The 22293-nt window shown below is 41.8% G+C and overlaps 2 protein-coding genes across 4 annotated transcripts in view; both read right to left on the reverse strand.

The window, feature by feature from the left end:
- Positions 1–427: 427 nt before the first annotated feature.
- Positions 428–7094, reverse strand: nkx3-2 (NK3 homeobox 2). The gene is made up of 2 exons (XM_082177159.1): positions 4171–7094; positions 428–3135 (listed from the first exon to the last, which is right to left on the reverse strand). Exons 1-2 carry the CDS (start codon positions 4481–4483, stop codon positions 2726–2728), a joined length of 723 nt encoding a protein of 240 aa, XP_082033285.1. The 5' UTR covers positions 4484–7094; the 3' UTR covers positions 428–2725.
- Positions 7095–8715: 1621 nt separating this feature from the next.
- bod1l1 (biorientation of chromosomes in cell division 1-like 1) overlaps positions 8716–22293 on the reverse strand; it is a 28578-nt gene continuing 15000 nt past the window's right edge. Inside the window, exons 10-24 of one of the 3 annotated variants that reach the window (XM_082176839.1) lie at positions 20832–22110; positions 20434–20495; positions 16701–18253; positions 16401–16452; positions 16267–16321; positions 15920–15969; positions 15700–15811; positions 15565–15620; positions 14249–14297; positions 13836–13928; positions 13669–13745; positions 13511–13565; positions 12456–12558; positions 9649–9723; positions 8716–9025 (exon numbers count right to left, since the gene is read on the reverse strand). In XM_082176839.1, the coding sequence (XP_082032965.1) occupies positions 8929–9025; positions 9649–9723; positions 12456–12558; positions 13511–13565; positions 13669–13745; positions 13836–13928; positions 14249–14297; positions 15565–15620; positions 15700–15811; positions 15920–15969; positions 16267–16321; positions 16401–16452; positions 16701–18253; positions 20434–20495; positions 20832–22110 (3768 nt within the window). In that variant the 3' untranslated portion in view covers positions 8716–8928. Of the gene's footprint in view, positions 9026–9648; positions 9724–12455; positions 12559–13510; positions 13566–13668; positions 13746–13835; positions 13929–14248; positions 14298–15564; positions 15621–15699; positions 15812–15919; positions 15970–16266; positions 16322–16400; positions 16457–16539; positions 18254–20433; positions 20496–20831; positions 22111–22293 lie in introns of all 3 variants that reach the window. The other 2 variants (XM_082176838.1, XM_082176837.1) reach the window with 2 other exon arrangements.

Below are 22293 nucleotides of genomic sequence, written 5' to 3' on the forward strand. Positions count from 1 at the left end.
TCGCTGCATTTATGCCGAAGAATGTAGTGAAGGCTCGTGCTCTTCTTTGGACGCATCACTCTCAGCACAAAAAAATGTAAAAAAAAAAATATATATAGGCTATATATAGGCTATTGAAAAATATATATAATAAAAAATAATAATAATAATAATAAAAAAAAAAAAAAAAAAAAAATATATATATATATATATATATATATATATATATATATATATATATATATATATATATAGCCTATATATATATGATCAATAAGTTTCAGTGTTTTTAAATTGCTTTAACTCATCAAAATAAGTTAAGCAATTTTCAACTTTTTTATAATTTATTCAAGATTCAACTTAACTTAGGTTAATGTAATTTAAGTTGAAATGACTCAAACATCCAAGTTGATCCAAGCAGCAATTTTTTCTTTTTTCTTACAGTGCGCTCTCTGAGAATTTACTTCAAAATATGGACCATCAATTCAAAGTCTTCGAATGCACTGGCACATGTTAACCCGAAACAGACAGGCCTACACCCACAGGGAAAACTCATGCTAAGAAATGGCATTGTAGGCCTTACTTTTCTTGATATTAACCTTTTACTGGCATATCAATGGATTCAGCAAGGCATTAATGTGGCGATTGTTGTCAAATATACATCCAATTTCCCAGCATACATTATTTAAATCCAAGAACTTTCCACCTGAAAACTGCCAACAAAGCAAATGGGATGAATCCTGTTTAAAGCGATATAATGCGCTCACTCGGGCCTTGTGTGACTCAAATAGCAGAATCATTTCTTGCGTGTATTTTACATTTTTAATCCCGTCTACAAACGGTGAATTTCTGAAGTTTAATCCGTTCATTTGATGGTTTCGGTGTTTCTGGAGCTCAAAGACTGTATAGGACTAGAAGACTGACTTCAACAACACAGAAGATCAACAGCGCTGGGAAATCTGATGTTTCGCAATCATAATCACTCACTATAAGACTGTCTTTGCACATACAATGCTCTTCATACCTGAATCCTCTTCATACCTGAATCATCTTCATACCTGAATCCTCTTCATACCTGAATCCTCTTCATACCTGAATCCTCGATCATCAGAACAGATGCGGTTTATCAGATGAGTTTCTCTTCATCATGTTCATCATCTCCACCTGCTCCTCAACGAGCGAAACCCCGAGAGTCAGAGATGCAGTCACAGTCTTTATGTGTCTTTTTTCATTTTCAGCTTAAATGCAATAAAACACCATCATCATCATCATCATCATCAAGGACTACTTCAGAGGCTTTTTACCGATCAAGTTATTATAAAAAAAATCCATGTACTTTTGTCAAATGCATATCTCTGCACAGAAAGATCCTTCTAAACACTCAATTTCGGAAATACAAATTCGCTCTACCAGATTAACCACAATAGATCAAGCGATATGCAGTTTTATTGAAATGTAATTCATACACTTTATTTAAAGGTGTCCGTGTTACAGTGTAACGACGCATTTACTGTGTAATAATAATAATAATAAAATGCATGTACTTATAGGGTTAGGATTAAATGTAATTATGGATAATTTATAGTTATTATTACAGTAACTGCATGTAACATGCGTAACAAGGACACTGTAAAATAAAGTTTTACAAAATACTTAATATATAATCCCCCAAATACTTCACTAAATTATCTGTGTAATAACATGAGTTCGGAGAGTCTCGCGAGGCCTTGTTCTGATCGCACGCGCATAAATCAAAGTGTTTGAAACGCGAGATAAAACAACATTAAATCAAAGGCTACTATATATTATTATCATTGAACATAGCGGTGATGGTTTTACTGTTGTTATTATTGTTTACACGGCTTCATTTATAATCTTAATTAACGCTTTAATTTTGTTAAAAAAATGTAAACGGCTGGGTTCGTCCATTTTTGACCCAAACAACCCAGCATTTTAGAGTGCAATAGACTATAAATACAGGCCTAAACGAGGTTGTAGAGATAAACTATAATGATGATCTGAAACATCTTTAACACATCATTTAGCGGCAGATTTCCTATAAAATAATGCAAAAACACATAAAAACCCTCGAACGCGGAACTAACCGGTTTTCCCCTAAAAACACTCGAGATGTGGTTTTATTCGTTTTGCGTGAAATGATAACTTGTCTTTGCTGTTTTTTTTTTTTTTTTGGTCTAATAACATATTTTAATAAGTCCAGTGGGCTCATGTCACGGCTCATTAATTTCACGCTGAGGATACACAGAAATGACATCTCACAAAATGTGAGAAACACGAATGAAATTATGCTTCATATACGCTTTAATGCTTTTCTTTAAACAAAAACACGTTACACTAATATGAAAACAGATACATCCATATGAAAAAAATCCACGGCTCGCTTATGAAGAAGACCAACAGATTAATATTTATCTCTGATTTAATTCTTTGTTGAGGATTGTTGAGGGGAAAGTGCCAGTCTTACCGTTACCTTAAACCCGCGGGTGCGGTCGCGACATCAAGTGCTGTTTATTTCCAACCAAGAACAAAGAACATTTTGCTAAAAAAACAAAACAAACATATTCTGAAATAAAATCCTAAGTGTTTTTATAGGAGCAAAACTGATACCAGTCCTTGGAAGAAGAAGAGGAAAAAGACGAAGAATAAAAAGGCTGTTTCAGCAGTTCTGTGAATAATCTCCCGGTCAGTTAACGACTGTCTTTGGTAGAATAAATACGCGAGCGCGTCACTGGTTCCCCGAGCTCAGGCCCCACGCGGGGAGACAGTACGTGTACGGGTAATAGTAGGACGCGAGGAGTGGCGGTCGCAGGAGTTCTCCGGGGCTGTACTGTCTCCGGTCGTCCCGGACCAGCACTTTCACGGCCACTTTCTTCGCCGCGGGCGCCGACGCCAGCAGATCCGCGGCCATCTGACGCCGCTTGGTCTTGTAGCGTCGGTTCTGGAACCAGATCTTGACCTGCGTCTCGGTGAGCTTGAGGGAGGCCGCGAGGTCCGCGCGCTCCGGCCCGGAGAGATAGCGCTGGTGATTGAAGCGCCGCTCGAGCTCGAACACCTGCGCGTGAGAGAACGCGGCGCGAGAACGCTTCTTCCGCTGCTTGGGCTGATCGACGCTCTTCTCCTCCGTCCCGTTACAGTCTGGAGAACGACAAACACACACGACTTCAGTTTACACACAGTCGAGATGGACGAGACAAACTGTGAAGTTGCCTAGACAGAAAGTTTGAAGTAGCCTAGTTTTAAAAGCTTGAAGGTTCTCAGTTTGTAATAGTTTTAAAAGCTAGTTAGCTAGCTAGATAAGATAGATGGATGGATGGGTAGATACAGAAATAGTACACAGTATGGCAGTTTAAATGAGTCTCATGAGCCTCTCCAACTGTCAAAATTAGATTTTTTATTTGATTTATTTTTTACCGTCTGAGTTCGAGCAGTCTTGGCTCATTTGAACATTCAGTTTTAAAAGCTTGAAGTTTGAAGGTTTTCAGTTTGTAATAGTTTTAAGTTTTGGTTTAGTAGTTTTAAAAGCTATAGCTAGTTAGATAAGCTAGATAGATGGATAGATAGACAGATAAGCTAGATATAGATAGATAGATAGATAGATAGATAGATAAAGAAATAGCACACAGAATGGCAGTTTAAATTTTAAATCTCTTCAACTGTCAATATTTGAATTTTTGACGGTTGGAGTTTGAACAAACAGTCTCGGGTCATTTGAACATTCAGTCAATGTAAGTCTAAAGGATTTTTCTGAGTTTTAAACGCCATTTTTAAGGAAAATCATCAGTTAGAGAATAAAGCACACTATAAATCAGAACAGTGTGAATGTCTAGTCTGAGTTTGGTGGATGTAGTATGAAAAGTCTAGAAGTAGCAGCGAGCGTTGAGAAACTTTAGTCTAAGAAGAATTACAATAAGCTTAAATAGTATCGTTAGATATTTTTCAAGGCAACTTAATAAAGATCCCAAAGAAGAACCATTGTTGCTTCCACAAAGAACCAAATTCTTAAAAGAACCAATTTTTCTTAGTGTAACGAACACATTTATAACTTTTTTTTTTCACTGTAAAGAAGCTGTAGTGGTTCCATGGGTGATCGATCCCAATGGAGAAGTTTAAGGAGTGAACAGAGATGAATCAGTGTTCCCGCTGGAGTCAGAGGAACGGTTCTCCACTCACCGGACACGCAGTCGCTCAGGCCTTTGCCGTGTTTTGACTCCTGATCGGTTTCCTCCGCTAAATCTGCGTCTTTCTCGGGCTTCGCGTCGCTTTGCGCTTTGGTGTCGTTGTCCTCGCTCAGCCCGGAGTCGGAGTCGTAGTTCTTACTCTCTCTCTCATCGCTCCGATCCGCTCCGTCCATCTCTTCGAAGATTTTCCAGCACTCGCTTTTCGAGAAACACACATCCAGATCGTTGAGATGCCGAGACTCCTCTTTTCTGTTCAGAATGGCTTGAATGGAGAACGGCATCAGAGAGTTGCTGCGAACAGCCATTTTAAGTAGGAAAAGTCACTGTGGATCACTAGCTCCGGGGTTACGCGCTCCAGATCGAGCCCCGTGGCGGCAGTTCGGTCGCATCGCGTGAAGGGAGTGTGTGTGTGTGTTCGCCACTGCGAGTGTGTGAGTGTGAACACACAGCGCTACTATCCACTTCACCTGCGGATCAAACTGACCCTCAACTCACGCCCATTGGCCAGTCTGGCAGCTGTAACGCGTTCTGATTGGTTGTGAAGAACTCGCGCATATTTACAGCGCATTAACCCTTAAACACCCGAGGAGAGAATGAAAAGATATCAATGACCCTTTAAAATCACACTGACAACTAAAATACGCGCTGCGGATGAAAAAAGTAGGTCTGACAAAACGCGGACTGAACGCGCACAATTATCATCTAAACACGCGCTTGAACGGTTTGACGGAGCAAAAAATAACGGCAGCTCTATAATAATCGTTTTTATTAATAAACTCGTTAATATTCTCAGGTCACTGGAGTTTCATCATGTATTACGCTGTAAGTAACTTCTACTTTCTGTTCGCATTTCATTAATTTATTTATGACTAAAAGCGCTCGTGTTTGTGCGCTTCTTTTATTTAAGGTATGGAAATTAATTATTTGTTTTATCTTTATTTGTATCATTTCATTCATTAAAACACTCCGCATATTATGTATGTATTCCACAAAAATAAACTAATTAAAAATTAGAATGAAATATCTTGTCAAACTAATTTCTCCTCTTATCCGCGTCATATTTGACCATGTTTTTTGGCAAAATGAACGAGGCCTAAAAACGCTAGGCTAGAGATATTAATATTAATTTAATGGATATGCGTGTCACAGATATTTTTCAATTTAACAGCAACATCACCTGTAATACTAATAATAATAGCCTAATAATAAACCGAACAGCAATAAATAAATAATTTCTTCTTATTTGATTTTCTCTGGATTCATATTTTTGAAGCCGCTTTTTTAATTTAAGCCGCAGAATTTCCTCGAATGTATCGCATAAATAAGTGTCGCTTTAAATAATTCTAAATGATATTTTCTTGTTGTGATATCGTGTCTCTGACATCATACATGACATTGTGAACGTTCGCGACAAAAAATTTAATTAACCAAACTACTGTTACTGTGTCAATTTCAGTAGCTAAATAAAGAATAGCTGAAATTAATACATTTAATAAGCCAGTTTATTGAGCGTTGACGGGAAATGATTATCCTACACGTAATAAAAACTTTAATTGAATGTTAACTGATGCCGATTAATAAATCATGTTACTGGACTTTGAGCGTCACACTGGATTATCATAGAGTTGTGAAGTTCAACTCGACTTTAATAAAAACTAACAACAAAATATTAATGTTTATTAATCTCCTCCTTCCGGCGCTCATATTTGAAGACGTTTTTCTTCAATTTCGTCTAATCGAGAATTATGACGCTATATTTTTCTGGCGTGTTTTTACCAAAATATATCCTAGATTCCACTGCATTATTTCACTAAATCAACACAAATTACATAATTACGGCTTACTTTTAACAGCCTATAATACGAGCAAATAATATAATATGACGAACTCAGTTTATTGTACAACTTCAGTGAATCCAGTAATTCTGCATCTGAAACTGATGACAATAAAGAACATTTACATGCACACAAATTAATAATAGAAATTGTATTTTCCCCTCGCATAAATGTTTTTAGTTCCGATAACATGATGTTTATTAATGATTTTAAATTCTTAGTAAATATCAGTAAGCGCGCGCGCGTCTCTCTCTCCATCTAGCGGCCACGCGCATCACTCACGCGCGTTCCTGTGTGTCTGATAAAAGTGACATGAATATCTATTTGTGTATTAAAAAAAAAAGTGACTATCTGTGACTCTGCAGATGCTCGCGATCGAGGGATCACCGTGGGCGTGCACGCGTTCGGGGACTTGTCAAGCTCGTGAAGTGTAGATTGCGCGTGCATGCAGAGGGATAATGAAAACATGAACGCGCCAGGCGCAATAAAAGTCAAAACAACAACTCGCTCCCGCTGCTTATAATTGTGTGTCGAGTCTGAATGTGTGTGTGTGTGTGTGTGTGAGAGAGATGTAACACACTCTGACAGGACAGACTTCATGGAAAGAATGGCGTGACACGGATGACAGCAGCTCGTGCCAGTGAAGACTTTCTTTCTGTTGTAATTTCTGGAATATGAAACTCATGTAAAAGCCCATCGAGCTCAGATGCGCGTGACCGAGAGCGAGACTGGAGTAAAACACTGAAGCATCAGGTCACGCGCACAGGTAAACACTCACCTGTCCCCTCAACACATCAGTGTGTGTGTGTGTGTGTGTGTGTGTGTGTGTTATTAACCCAAGGCTTTTCATGATCACCACATCATTTAAAAGGCGACTATTTCATTTTAATGTATAAAGACCCAATAAATACCGCGAAAATGGATATTAGCCTATAAAGGTGTTGTGACATAATGACATTTATTTTAAATGTTTTTACTTATGTACTTGTCAAATTTGATTTGAATCAAATGTGTTAGTTTATCAATTTGTTCTAATATATAAATTTTTATTTATAGTATTTATTTATCTAAACAAAAATGTATTTCATTCTTTTTAGTAGTTTTCAAATTTATTTAGTTCAATCATATTTTTCTTAATTTATTTTTACATTTGTACACTGCGTTTCGTATTTATATTCATTTAAATAGTTTGTTAGTTTTATAAAACCTCTTTATTTTGTTTGTGTAAATCAAATCATTTATTTTAAATATTCTTTTATGTAGCCTATTTTTATTTATTTATCAAAGACGTTAGTTTATTATATTTTTTATTCAATATATTTGTTTTAGTCTAATGTATTAAACATTTATTTAAATACAGTTTTATTTTATTATTTTTTCAGTTCAGTTCAGTTTTTTTATTTAGTTTAATCTCTTTAAAAAAAGTTATTTTCACATTGTTTATGAAACAATTCGGCTTTTCTCTAATGTTTCCCGCGGACCTGTTTGAACGCGGTGTGCTGTGTTTATCTGTTGTGTGTATTTCAACTTTAGCTTGTAAATAAAGGCCTATAGATCGAAACGATGGAGTCACGTGAGTCTTTCAGCCAATCACACGCGCTTCTCTCTGAATGTGGCGCCGCCGTGTGGACAAATACAGATATGACAACCAACAGAAAAACCCGCTTAGCTCGATTTTAAATGAGAATGTTTTACGTGTGTTCTGCGCCCCCTGCAGGACGAGTTATCACAGTGCACGTGTGTTCTGCGCCCCCTGCAGGACGAGTTATCACAGTGCACGTGTGTTCTGCGCCCCCTGCAGGACGAGTTATCACAGTGCACGTGTATAATGTTTAATGAGTTGTTCTGTTATAGTGTTGAGTATTTAGTGTTTTACTGGCAGCAGGATAATATTGTAAAGGGATTTTTAATCTCTTCATCTCACATTATAAATTAAAGTTTAAAGGGATAGTTCACCCAAAAATGAAAATTCTGTCATCATTTACTCACCCTCAAGTTGTTTCAAACCTGTATGAATTTCTTTTTTCTGCTGAACACAAAAGAAGATATTTTGAAAAATGTCGGTAACCAAACAGTTGATGGACACCATCGACATTTTTCAAAATATCTTCTTTTGTGTTCAGCAGAAAAAAGAAATTCATACAGGTTTGAAACAACTTGAGGGTGAGTAAATGATGACAGAATTTTCATTTTTGGGTGAACTATCCCTTTAAATTCTAATGACTACAGACTAACACCAACTTCAAATGCAAAGTTAATTATACAGTATTACGTTTTATTTTATGAAAAATGTATCAAAATGCAGCAATAATATAAGTCTTATTTCTTGTGTTCCTATTGAATTAAGATAATGTTTCTCACTCTGTTGACAGATATTTGTTAGTGTAAATTCATCTTTAACCTCAGACTGGAAGAAACGGGCTCGTCTCTTACAGAGAGAGAATGAGTGTGTGTTCAGCCACACACACACACACACACACACACACACACACACACACACACACACACAGTTTCGTCTGGTCAGGTTCCTCTGAACCTCAGACCAGAATAATAAACTCAATGTCAAAAACCTTAAACTTTCGAAACAAAACATTACTTTTTTGGAAATACTGATGATGTATGTCTACATTATAAGCTGAAGTTAATGATTAAAGAGTAAAATAAACATCTCACACAGAACAAAATATAACAAACACGACAGATCGGATCTCGGATCAATACTGGAATTTATCATAAAAAGGTAAAAATATAAAATGGAACAATAATGACATTCACAGAATGAGCATCTTTATGGTGACAGAAATATGACACACTCACTCACTCACTCACTCACTCACTCGCGCACACACACTCTCTCTGACCTTGAAACTACTAACACACATGAACATGAGGCGATCAGAAGCAGAAGTGTGTGATCATCGTTTGGTTCTCTTTGCCGGAGGATCTTCAGGTTTCTGTCCTCGAGTGCGAGAGAGCGAAGGACTGGTGTCACGCTTCCGTCCTCTCACCGACCTGAGACGCACAGAGAGAGAATGAGTGTGTGTTCAGCCACACCCACACACACACACAGTGTGAACAAACTCTGATGTTGGCTTGAGAATTGTAAAAGCTTGAAGTGTGATGGTTTAGAGTACGGCTGTCCAATAAAAATTCGAATATTCGTCAAAAAAATTAATAAAATAAAAATATATTTTTGTTGTGTCAAGATGCGCGTGCGGATGCGGCTGTGTTGTTAATAAAAAAAATAAAAATATATATATTTGTGTAGTAACGTTTAGCTCATGATATATTGATCCGTGAAGTTCAAATCCGTGAGTTTATTGCCAACTTTACTCAACCAAAATGACTCGCTGCAACCTTATGCACTTTTATGATGGACAGATGCACTTTTATATAACTCTGATTGTATTTGTCTGAGAGAAGAGTGTCATACACACCTAGGATGAGTTGAGGGAGAGTAAATCATGGGCTAATTTTCATCTTTGGGTGAACTATCCCTTTAAGTATTTGAATATAATTTAAATTTAGCTAATATTTAAGAAAGAAATTCAAATTTAGGTTTTCAGCCATTTGGACGGCCCTAGTTTAGATAGAGAGTTTAAAAAGCTTAAAGCTGTCGCTCAAGACAGACACACCGTGTGTTCGGGGAGTGCTCCTCTTTCCCGCTCAGTTTACTCAGAGCTCGAGTCGACGGCTTGCTGGGTTTATTCCTGAAACACAGATCACACTAATGAGGAATGATTCACTGATGTGAAGGTTGGAGTGTGAGAGGAGTGTGTGAGGAGTGAGTGTGAGTGTGAGAGGAGTGTGTGAGGGGAGTGTGGGAGTGTGAGAGGGGAGTGTGTGAGAGGAGTGTGTGTGAGGAGTGTGTGAGTGAGTGTGTGAGGAGTGTGTGTGACGGGTGTGTGAGGAGTGAGTGTGAGTGTGTGTGAGTGTGTGTGAGTGTGAGAGGAGTGTGTGAGGAGTGTGTGTGTGAGTGTGAGAGGAGTGTGTGAGGGGAGTGTGGGAGTGTAAGAGGGGAGTGTGTGAGAGGAGTGTGAGGAGTGTGTGAGTGAGTGTGAGGAGTGTGTGTGACGGGTGTGTGTGAGGACTGTGTGTGAGGAGTGTGAGTGAAGAGTGTGAGTGAGGAGTGTGTGTGAGTGAGTGTGTGTGAGTGAGTGTGTGAGGAGTGTGAGTGAGGAGTGTGAGTGAGGAGTGTGAGTGAGGAGTGTGTGTGAGAAGTGTGTGTGAGTGAGTGTGTGAGGAGTGTGTGTGACGGGTGTATGTGAGGAGTGTGAGTGAGGAGTGTGAGTGAGGAGTGTGAGTGAGGAGTGTGTGTGACAGGTGTGTGAGGAGTGTGTGTGACGGGTGTGTGTGAGGAGTGTGTGAGGAGTGTGAGTGAGGAGTGTGTGAGGAGTGTTAGTGAGGAGTGTGTGTGAGGAGTGTGAGTGAGGAGTGTGAGTGAGGAGTGTGTGTGAGTGAGTGTGTGAGGAGTGTGAGTGAAGAGTGTGTGTGAGTGAGTGTGTGAGGAGTGTGAGTGAGGAGTGTGAGTGAGGAGTGTGTGTGAGAAGTGTGTGAGTGAGTGTGTGAGGAGTGTGAGTGAGGAGTGTGAGTGAGGAGTGTGAGTGATGAGTGTGTGTGAGGAGTGTGTGTGAGGAGTGTGTGTGAGGAGTGTGAGTGAGGAGTGTGAGAGGAGTGTGAGTGAGGAGTGTGTGACGGTGTGTGAGGAGTGTGTGTGACGGGTGTGTGTGAGGAGTGTGTGTGACGGTGTGTGAGGAGTGTGTGTGAGGAGTGTGAGTGAGTGTGTGTGAGTGAGTGTGTGAGGAGTGTGAGTGAGGAGTGTGTGTGAGGAGTGTGAGTGAGGAGTGTGAGTGAGGAGTGTGTGAGGAGTGTGTGTGACGGGTGTGTGTGAGGAGTGTGAGTGAGGAGTGTGTGTGAGGAGTGTGTGTGAGGAGTGTGTGTGAGGAGTGTGAGTGAGGAGTGTGTGTGAGGAGTGTGAGTGAGGAGTGTGAGTGAGGAGTGTGAGTGAGGAGTGTGTGTGAGGAGTGTGAGTGAGGAGTGTGAGTGAGGAGTGTGAGTGAGGAGTGTGAGTGAGGAGTGTGTGTGAGGAGTGTGTGTGAGTGAGTGTGTGTGAGTGAGTGTGAGTGAGGAGTGTGTGTGAGGAGTGTGAGTGAGGAGTGTGAGTGAGGAGTGTGAGTGAGGAGTGTGAGTGAGGAGTGTGTGTGAGGAGTGTGTGTGAGGAGTGTGAGTGAGGAGTGTGTGTGAGGAGTGTGTGTGAGGAGTGTGAGTGAGGAGTGTGAGTGAGGAGTGTGTGTGAGGAGTGTGTGTGAGGAGTGTGTGTGAGGAGTGTGAGTGAGGAGTGTGAGTGAGGAGTGTGAGTGAGGAGTGTGTGAGGAGTGTGTGTGACGGGTGTGTGTGTGTGAGGAGTGTGTGTGAGGAGTGTGAGTGAGGAGTGTGAGTGAGGAGTGTGAGTGAGGAGTGTGAGTGAGGAGTGTGTGAGACGGGTGTGTGTGTGAGGAGTGTGTGTGAGGAGTGTGAGTGAGGAGTGTGAGTGAGGAGTGTGTGTGACGGGTGTGTGTGAGGAGTGTGTGTGAGGAGTGTGAGTGAGGAGTGTGAGTGAGCAGTGTGTGTGAGGAGTGTGAGTGAGGAGTGTGAGTGAGGAGTGTGTGTGAGGAGTGTGTGTGAGGAGTGTGTGTGAGGAGTGTGAGTGAGGAGTGTGAGTGAGGAGTGTGTGTGAGGAGTGTGAGTGAGGAGTGTGTGTGAGGAGTGTGAGTGAGGAGTGTGTGTGAGGGGTGTGTGTGAGGGGTGTGTGTGAGGAGTGTGTGAGAGGAGTGTGTGTGAGTGAGGAGTGTGAGTGAGGAGTGTGAGTGAGGAGTGTGTGTGAGGAGTGTGTGTGAGGAGTGTGAGTGAGGAGTGTGAGTGAGGAGTGTGTGTGAGGAGTGTGAGTGAGGAGTGTGAGTGAGGAGTGTGAGTGAGGAGTGTGTGTGAGGAGTGTGTGTGAGGAGTGTGTGTGAGTGTGTGAGTGAGGAGTGTGAGTGAGGAGTGTGAGTGAGGAGTGTGAGTGAGGAGTGTGTGTGAGGAGTGTGAGTGAGGAGTGTGAGTGAGGAGTGTGAGTGAGGAGTGTGTGTGAGGAGTGTGTGTGAGGAGTGTGAGTGAGGAGTGTGAGAGGAGTGTGTGTGAGGAGTGTGTGTGAGGAGTGTGAGTGAGGAGTGTGAGTGAGGAGTGTGTGTGAGGAGTGTGTGTGAGGAGTGTGAGCGAGGAGTGTGTGAGGAGTGTGAGTGTGAAGAGTGTGTGTGAGGAGTGTGAGTGAGGAGTGTGTGAGGAGTGTGTGTGAGGAGTGTGTGTGAGGAGTGTGAGTGTGTGAGGAGTGTGTGAGGAGTGTGAGTGAGGAGTGTGAGTGAGGAGTGTGTGTGTGAGGAGTGTGTGTGAGGAGTGTGTGTGAGGAGTGTGTGAGGATCAGTACTTCTCTGCCTCCAGACGGGACGCGGCTCGGGTCGTTGCTCGTGTTTTCGTCTCCTCTTCGTCCTCCTCCTTTTCTCCGTCTTTTCTCTCGGACGCTCCGGTGTCTGTGAACGGCAGGAACACACTGAACATCCTCCACAATCACTTATTAAACACTAATAAAATAAAAAATGTATTAAATGTAAATGTATATGTATCAAATTAGATTAAAATAAGAAACATTTGATTTAAACAAAAAAAAAGAGAAAAAAAATTTGATAAAAATATTTAAATCAATCAACAGTACTATAACAGTACGAAGAGTAATGTAATCAATTAAAATAAAATAAATGGCTTAAAACAAACAAATAATTATATAAAAATAAATAAATGCATAACAAAATATAAAGTAAATAAATAAAAGTTTGAAAGAGTAAATTGATAAAGTACTATAACAAGAAAGAAAAACTGTAATCATGTATTCAAAAATTTGATTGACATAAATAAACATTAGATGAAAACTATTAAAAAGAATAATTATTTTAACTGAGTAAATAAATAAAGATTAGATTAAATTAGTAAATAAATGAATACATACAGTACGATACCGAGCGAGTCAAATCAATCAAAATACTGGATTAAAATAAACATGAAAAATTATATTAAAAGGAAATAAAATAAAAAACAATAAATTAAATAAGCAAATGATTAAGAAATAGATTAAAATAAATGCATATACACATTATTTAATAAATACTGTACTATAAAAGCACTATAATGAGTAAGAAAAACATTTATTCAAAATCAAAATTAGATTAAAAATAAATAAGCAACTGATTAAAATATATACATTAAAATATAAAAAATTTATTAAAATAAAGTGAATAAATTAGTATATATAGTAACTATAACAGTGAGTAAAAAAAGTAATAATTTAAATAATAGAAATGAAATATTTTTCAACATATTTAAAATATAATTTTTTCGCAGTATAATGAGTCTTAATACTTTAACTATAACGATGACTTTTAATTTTGGCAATTTTAAAGTTATGATGTAATATCACGGCTCTCGTACCCGAGTCATCAGTGGAGGACGCTTTGGAGGGTCGTCCGCGGCGGGCAGGTTTCCGCTGAACACACACACACACACACACACACACACACACACACACAGTCAGTCAGTGATTCATCATATGTCTGATGGTTTAGTGTCAGGAGTGTTTGTTCGCTCACACACACCTCTTCCTCATCTTTCCTCTCCTCGTCTTCATCGCTGGCTTTGATCACGTCCTGATCTTCACACACACTCGCTGAGAGAGAAATCAAACACAACCATTCAGGCTTCGTTCAGTGTGAGCTTCTGACTGCTGTTTTACACAAACTGGTTTACACACACTGACCTTCATCGCTCCTGTGTTTGGCTGACGGTTCTGGTTCTGCTGTGGAACACAGAAGCTCTTCTGATGATCTCTTGCGCTTCAGTGCAGGTTTCACTGCAGAGAGAGAGAACCTGATCATCTACACAAACAGACAAGTGTGTGTGTGTGTGTGTGAGAGAGAGAGTGAGTGAGTCTCTGTGTGAGTGTGTGTGAGAGAGAGAGAGTGAGTGAGTGAGAGAGAGAGAGAGAGAGAGAGTGTGAGTGTGTGTGTGTGTGTGTGTGTGTGTGTGTGTGTGTGTGAGAGAGAGAGAGTGAGTGAGAGAGAGAGAGAGAGAGAGAGAGAGTGAGTGTGTGTGTGTGAGAGAGAGAGAGAGTGAGAGAGAGAGAGTGTGAGTGAGTGTGTGTGTGTGTGTGTGTGTGTTTCAGACTCTCACCTGAGGGAGCGTCTCTGATCTGAGCAGTGGAGCGTCGACTCCTGCGACCCTGATAATAAAAACAAAACAAATACTTCAAAAACCAAACTATGAAGCGTTAAAACACTGATCACATGACCTGGAATAAACATCTCCTCATTGGCTAAGATTTGGTATAATATATGGTCATGACATTTCTCTCAGACTTTTCAATTTAACTTCTGAAAGCAACTTTCAGGTTAATTTAATCTTTAAATGAACGACTTTTGCTTTGTTGTTATTGTTGATTAAAAAAGTGAAACAATTAAAAATCATTTTTGTGAAGGCCAGACACTACAGGTGAATAGGGTGAACATGTTAACTAATATACATCTCATACTTCCTCAGTGAATTTATAAAAAAAAAAAATTGTATTACAGTTTTATTAAATGTTTAAATATACAAACGAGACATTGTCTCATGAAATATGCACGAATTTGCATATATTTCCAGAACATTAATCTGAACATTGGATAAAGCCATGTTCAAAATTCTTGTTTGATTTTGTTGACACACTAGAGTTGAAGGTTTTTACTGAAGGGATTTTTGATTTCTCTTTTTATCACTCCATAAATCAGGAAATACTGCCAACAGACAGAAAAAACCCCAAGTTTTCACCATGTTTTTAGGAATAAAAAGTTCTATAAATCAGTGTGAATGATATATGAACAAACCCCTCAGTAAAAACCTTCAGAATATAGATATGAATGAAACTAAGTTCTGGTATTTACAAGTTCTGCTGAAGTGGAGAAAAAAACCTGTAAAGATATGTATTATAATTGAAATCTACAGACTCAAACAGATAAAGTGCAATAAAATGTGTATTTTAGATGTTTTCTTTTTACCAGTCTGAAAAAAAATTATGTTATGAAGGCAAAATAAACCAAAATCTCAAAACTAAACAGTGAATGTAGCGTCTTGGCCTTGAAATAAAAAAATAAAATAAAATAATGGAAAAATAAATAAATAAATAGCAGTGGCTCTGAGAGTGATGTTATCTTGTGTCTCACTTTCATCATAAACAAACATAAAATATTCCTGAAAGTAAATTTTTCTGTAAAGGTTTGGCATGATGATGATGATGATGATAACAGTGATTCTTTGTTATATTCACATAAATACTACATGTACTAATAATATTTTTCAAACTGACAATTGTGTGGAAGTCTTGCTGGTCAACAAACTCGACAAAAATAAGGAAAAAGACCATAGCTATTAAAATAGTTATTATAATTCATCTTTTTTAAATTAGAATCAAGTGTTTTTTTCTTTAAATCAAAACTGAAGAATATAAAGACCTCTTTTGGCTCCTCCTCCACAGCTGGCTCCGCCTCCTTCGGTTGTAAAGCAGAGCCTGATGGGAAAGAGCAGAAAAACGGTCACATGACCCGGAGCGTGTGCGGAGAACAGCTCACAGCGTGTGCAACTCTTACGCGTTTCTCTCTGAGGAACATCAGATGCTTTGGAGGATCTTCCTCTGCGTGGAGTCCTGCTCACTCCAGATCTCTCTTCATCATCTTCATCATCGTCATCATCATCGTCACACTGTCAGACACATCACACACTTTAATAGAAGAACAGACAGAGAGAGAGAGAGAGAGAGAGAGAGAGAGAGAGAGAGAGAGAGAGAGAGTGTGCGCAAAGAAAACTCACCTCTTTATTGGACGTTTGCTCTTTTTCATTATCGGTTCTGGTTGGATTTGCTGCAGTCAGATAAAGAACGTTTAATTTAAGATTCTACACATTAATCATTCAGGAAACATGTTACAGGGCTCCAGACTATTTGAAACTGCATAAGTCATTGCAAAAGTTGCATTTCAGTTAAATTTGGGGAAACCACTTGAAACATTTGTTGTGTTGAGCTATTTCATAATTTCGATTGCAACTGTACATCAAATTTTGGTCGCACCGGCAGGAAAATTGGGTCCACCATTGGGTTGCAGTCTGGAGCCCTGTGTTATTTTACATTAACACACACACACACACACACACACACACACCTGCCCTCTGAGCAGATGATCGTCCTCTCCGTGTGCCGCTCTCTGTCTGCTCCACCTGATCACACAAAGTCATGAGCATTAATGACATGAGTATGATTTCCTGCATAATATCTGCTGATGAAACGATTCGTTACCGTCTCAGAGGCGTCTGACGACTTCTGTTCCTGCTCGTCTGAGACAGATGCGCTGCCTGCATCAGACGCACGGGTTACACTGAGATAATCACACACTCATAATCAGAATCACACACTCCTAATCATCACTGTCACTAACCTGCATCTGTAGAGTCGGTCTGCGCAGGCTCAACTGCATCTGTGGTGACTGTCTGCACAGGCTCAACTGCAACTGAAGAGTCGGTCTGCGCAGGCTCAACTGCATCTGTAGAGTCGGACTGCGCAGGCTCAACTGCATCTGTAGAGTCGGACTGCGCAGACTCAACTGCATCTGTAGAGTCGGTCTGCGCAGGCTCAACTGCAACTGAAGAGTCGGTCTGCGCAGGCTCAACTGCATCTGTGGTGACTGTCTGCACAGGCTCAACTGCATCTGTGGTGGCTGTCTGCGTAAGCTCAGCTACTGTCTGCGCAGACTCAGCTACTGTCTGCACAGGCTTAACTGCATCTGTGGTGACTATCTGCGCAAGCGCTACGGTGTCTACTGCATGAGTCTGCATGGGCTCGTTTGCATCTGTCCCTGTGTCTACAGCAAGGGTCTGCGCAGGCTCCACTGTATCTGCTGTAAGCATCTGCGCAGGCTCTGCTGTGTATGCACTGTGGGTCTGTGCGGGCTTAGCTGCGTCTGCGGAGAATGTCGACGGAAGTTCAGCGTTTTTTTCTATGAGGGTCGGCACAGGCTCATCTGTATTGGTCTCCTTTGTGTCTGCAGTGAGGGGCTGCGCAGGCTCTGCCACATCTGCAGTGACTGTTGCCGTTGATTCAGCTGCATCTGCAGTGACTGTTGCCGTTGATTCAGCTGCGTCTGCAGTAAGGGTCTGCGCAGGGGACTCAGCCATGTTTGCACTGAGGGTTTGTACCGTCTCAGGAGTGTCTGTAATGATCGTCTGCATGGGATCGGAAGCATCTTCAGCCAAAGTCTGCACTGACAAGGCTGCATCTGCAGTGACGGTCTGCGTCTGCTCAGCTGCATCTGCAGTGACAGTCAAGGTGGATTCAGCAGCGTCTGCAGTGAGGGTCTGCATTGGCTCAGCTGCGTCTGCAGTGAGCGTCTGTGTGGAGTCAGTTGTTTCTGCAGTGAGGGTCTGCATCGGCTCAATATCATCCGTCTGCGTTGGTTCAGCTGCTTCTGCAGTGAGCGTCTGCGTTGGCTCAGCTGCGATTTCAGTGAGGGTCTGTGTTGGCTCAGCTGCGTCTGCAGTGAGGGTCTGCGTTGGCTCAGCTGCAACTTCAGTGAGGGTCTGCGTTGGCTCAGCTGCGTCTGCAGTGAGGGTCTGCGTTGGCTCAGCTGCGTCTGCAGTGAGGGTCTGCATTGGCTCAGCTGCATCTGCAGTGATGGTCTGCTTTGGCTCAGCTGTGTCTGCAGTGATGGTCTGCTTTGGCTCAGCTGTGTCTGCAGTGATGGTCTGCTTTGGCTCCGTTGCGTCTGCTGTGACCGTCAATGTGGACTCAGCCACATCTGCAGTGTGAGTCTGCGTTGGCTTAGCTGCGTCTGCAGTGACCATCAAAGTGGACTCAGCCACATCTGCAGTGTGAGTCTGCGTTGGCTCAGCTGCGTCTGCAGTGACCATCAATGTGGACTCAGCCACATCTGCAGTGAGGGTCTGCGTTGGCTCAGCTGCTTCCGCAGTGAGGGTTTGCGTTGGCTCAGCTGCGACTTCAGTGAGGGTCTGCGTTGGCTCAGCTGCGTCTACAGTGAGCATCTGCGTGGACTCATTAACATCTACAGTGAGCGTCTGCGTTGGCTCAGCTGCGTCTGCTGTAAGTATTTGTGAGTCTCTCTCTTTGTTTCTTTCATCTGTCTGCTCATCCCCCACCTGAAAGAAAAGCACCAACATATTACAGGAGATAGTAATATGACACTCCAGCAATCAGAAGAACTCACAGGATGAATCTGATAAATTAGGCTTGTTTTACATGCCAAACGACTCATCTCCAAAGTAGAAGAGAGCAGGCGGCTGCAGAACAGCGTATGAGGCAGAAGTGAACAGTGTGATCACATTCTTTGTTGCCAATCAGGTAACCAATTGGACCTTGTCTATATGCGCCTACTGCTGCACGGACAACACTTTAGTTACTCCATTGCACATCTAAGACCACTTCCTCATCACTTTTAATCTCAAACTGACTCCTGACACGACACGCACACATCCGCAGGTCACCTTTGGTGTAACCTAGACTCAATCTCTCCCTCTCGCCTATCCTCTATGGTTTCATCCTCACTTCCTCCACCAGCTCAGTTTTCAGCATTGGACACTAACAGTGCTACAGACACTCTTTGCTCCACTACATGTTATCACTAGGATCTGTTATTCAGAAACATGGTTCATCCCATCACTGTTATCATCTAGCTACTAGAGTGCCTCAGGGCTCAGTGCTGAGACCGCTTCTCTTCTCCATCTACATGTCATCACTAGGATCTGTTATTCAGAAACATGGTTCATGCCATCACTGTTATCATCTAGCTACTGAAGTGCGTCAGGGCTCAGTGCTGGGACAGCTTCTCTTCTCCATCTACATGTCATCACTAGGATCTGTTATTCAGAAACATGGTTCATGCCATCACTGTTATCATCTAGCTACTGAAGTGCGTCAGGGCTCAGTGCTGGGACCGCTTCTCTTCTCCATCTACATGTCATCACTAGGATCTGTTATTCAGAAACATGGTTCATCCCATCACTGTTATCATCTAGCTACTGAAGTGCGTCAGGGCTTCCTGTCTGACAGACATTTCTTGCTGGATAAAGGACCATGACCTTCAACTCAACTTTGCGAAGACAGAACTGCTTGTGGTCTCAGCCAACCCAACAATTACAACTTCTCCATCCAGCTGTAGGTTCATCATCCATAAGTCCATCAAGGTCAGCCAGGAATCTTTGAGTTGTGATTGATGATCAGTAAAGCTTCAAAGACCATTTTACTACGACGGCCTGGTCCTGCAGATTTGCTTTATACAACATTAGGAAGATTAGACCCTTCGTATCAGAGCAGGCCACACAACTCCTTGTCCAAGCTCTTGTTCTCTCCAGACTGGACTATTGTAATGCTTTCTTAGCGGGCCTTCCGGCACGTACTATCAAGCCTTTGCAACCGATCCAGGGTGGTCTTCAATGAGTCAAAGAAAGCCCACGTCACTCCTCTCTTCATCAGTTTGCACTGGCTGCCAATAGCCAGTCGCATTGAATTCAAGGCACTGATGTTTGCCTACAAGACTAAAGGCCCATTCACACCAAGGACGATAACTATAAATATAACGATAAAGATATAGTTCTAATAATCGTTCTCCATATTAAAGAATAGCACAGTTCACACCACAACTATAACGATAAAGATATGAGGAACGACATTGTTGGGATCACTTTCAAAAAGATTTTTTTTCCACTGTATGGAAAAAGTTTTTAATCCACTATATTGACTACGTCAGTTAAATTCACTGTAGATCATTAGATCGATTACACTAGCTTCACTCAAAACATAGACTGCTGAGGGCATCTGCTAGTTAAAGCCGTGTAAATGCAAGAAGAACGTTGTACATAGTTTGAAACCGTAGCGCGCAAGCTTAGAATAAAACTTAAATAGAGCTTAGACCGTTATCGTTCATTGATGTGGACGCAAATATAGTTATACAGTTATCTTTATATTTATCATTCTTGGTGTGAACGGCCCTAAACTGAGACTTGATACAGCACTTGTATACTGTTGCCCTCTTGTTGGTCTAATTGTTTATATTGTTCTCCTCATTTGTAAGTCACTTTGGATAAAAGCGTCTGCTAAATTATTAAAAAGTAAATGTAAATGCAATACAGCCTATGCATATGAAGTACTGTTGCTTCAACATGAAAGAATGATTTCATGAACAAAAAAAACAATATATGTATAACTGAAGCATAACCTCATGATTGTTCTAAGCCAATAAGCGTAAAAGCAGCAGAGATCGGTTCTGTGCAGTTAAGCCCAACAGTCTGAGACTGTAGAGGACATGACGTCATGATCTCACCTCTGATGTCACTTCCTGCAGAGGCTCCGTCTCCATAGGCTCCACTGTGGCGGCAGATGCAGCTAGTAGATGAAATCAGTTATTATGAGGTTTTATTATTCACATGCATATGATGATGCACGTGTTTGTGTGTGTTAGCGTGTGCGATATTGACAAAAAAAACAAGAGCTAGATATTTTGCAAAGTGCATGGTTTACCCTCAGCCTTCCCTCAGGTCATTTTGACTCGAAAATCATAAAAAAAAAAAAAGAAAAAAAAAAGTTGAGTGTTCATCAGAGGGGTCCAAGACCCTAGGACTTTTGTCGCACTTGAGCCATGAATACATACGTTTTACAAAGTGTGAGGGAAGAATGAAGGTTAATGTTAAGAACAATCTATTATCGTAATCGATACACTACCTGCATCCTGGGGCTCCTTCACAGCGTAACACGACACACTTCCAGCGCCTGTAGGGAGTGTTTTCCCATCGACCGGAGACTCTGAGACGAGACTCGAGGAGCGCGCGAGATCAGGGTCCATGGAGAGCAGCGTTAGCGCCGCCTCCTTCATCTTCAGATCTGCTTCGGTCTCCTGGCGCTCCGAGGCGGAGGAGCACACGTCCATCAGGCTCAGGAGGGCGTCGGCTTCAGCACTCAGGGGGCGGGGCTCTGTGCTCAGGGGGCGTGGTTCTGCCACGGACACGCCCTCGTCCTCGGATTCGGGAGTGACGTCGCTCAGCGCACCGTACGGGTCGTTCGGGTGTACTGTGGTGCTGGAGACTGATTCAGGATCTCCAGCGCTCGAATCCTCCTTCGCTCCTGATATCCTCTCGGGATCCTTCGGCAACTTCTTCTCGGTTGTTTTCTTCGCTAACTTCGCTTTCTCCTCTGAGGTTTTCCTTTCCTCTTTTCCCGTTTTAGTCTTGGCTTCGTTTTTTTTATCCGATTTTCCAGCAGTACTCTGGGATTTAGTCCTGTGTTTCTCCGATAAGGATCTGACCTTTGACCCCGCCTCCACCTTTCGGATGTCGCTCTCGTTTTCCGAGATTGATTTCTGCGAATGATTCTTGTCCGATGACGAATCCTTCCTCTCCGACCTCACCTTGAGCTTCTCTCCCGGTTTACCCTCTGGATGACTCTTTGACCTCTTCAGGGCCTCTTTAGGGTGCTTGTCTTTCTTCCGGCTGACCTCTGACCCCGCCTCGACCTCTGACCTCTCCTCCGAGGAGCCGGTGGAGTCCAGACGCCGGAGACTCTTGCCGCTCACCTTCGCTTTCTCCTTCTCGCTCTTTCCTTTCTTCAGGTTCTCTTCATCCGCAGCTTCCGTCACAATTGTCTTGACCTCTCGTGATGAGACGGAACTCTTCCGGTCCGGCTTGACCTTTGACCCCTTCTTCTCATCAGCTGCTCCTCTCGCGGTTCCTCCATCTTTCTCGTCTCCGTCTCCGGTCTTTCGGAGTTTGTGCTTGAGTCGTTCATCAGGACGCTCTTTTTCCTTCTCTTTATCCTTGCGCTCCTTTTCTTTCCGAACCGTTTTCCCTGCCGACCTCTGGCGTTCCTCGGTTCCCAGCTCCAGATCCAAGATGAAGGAGTGAACACGGTTTTTCTCAGGGAGTTTCTCCTCGCCGTCTGCTTTCTTCTTGCGCTGATCTTCCAGATCGGACAGTCGTCGCACTGACTTCAGACTCACCGACTTCACCTGAAGAGAAACAGAGATGCTCACGACTGATCAGGGTTCCCACACCTTGGTTAAAGGAGAACTCCGGTCAATTTTAACATTGAGCTCATTTTTTTGTAAATTTGGAGTGCTGTCAATACAGAGAACAACGACAAAAATCGGTGTTGCCTACACCGTTTTATCCTCTTTTTAAAATTTGCACCC

The sequence above is a fragment of the Leuciscus leuciscus genome (assembly GCF_965113295.1).
Source record: "Leuciscus leuciscus genome assembly, chromosome: 8".
Lineage (NCBI taxonomy): Eukaryota > Metazoa > Chordata > Actinopteri > Cypriniformes > Leuciscidae > Leuciscus > Leuciscus leuciscus.

Coding starts and splice junctions, on each gene's coding strand:
- nkx3-2 (XM_082177159.1), bottom strand. CDS start 4,483: ATGGCTGTTCGCAGCAACTCTCTGATGCCGTTCTCCATTCAAGCCATT. Junction 3,136..4,170: donor CCTGAGCGACTGCGTGTCCG/GTGAGTGGAGAA, acceptor GTCGTTCTCCAG/ACTGTAACGGGACGGAGGAG.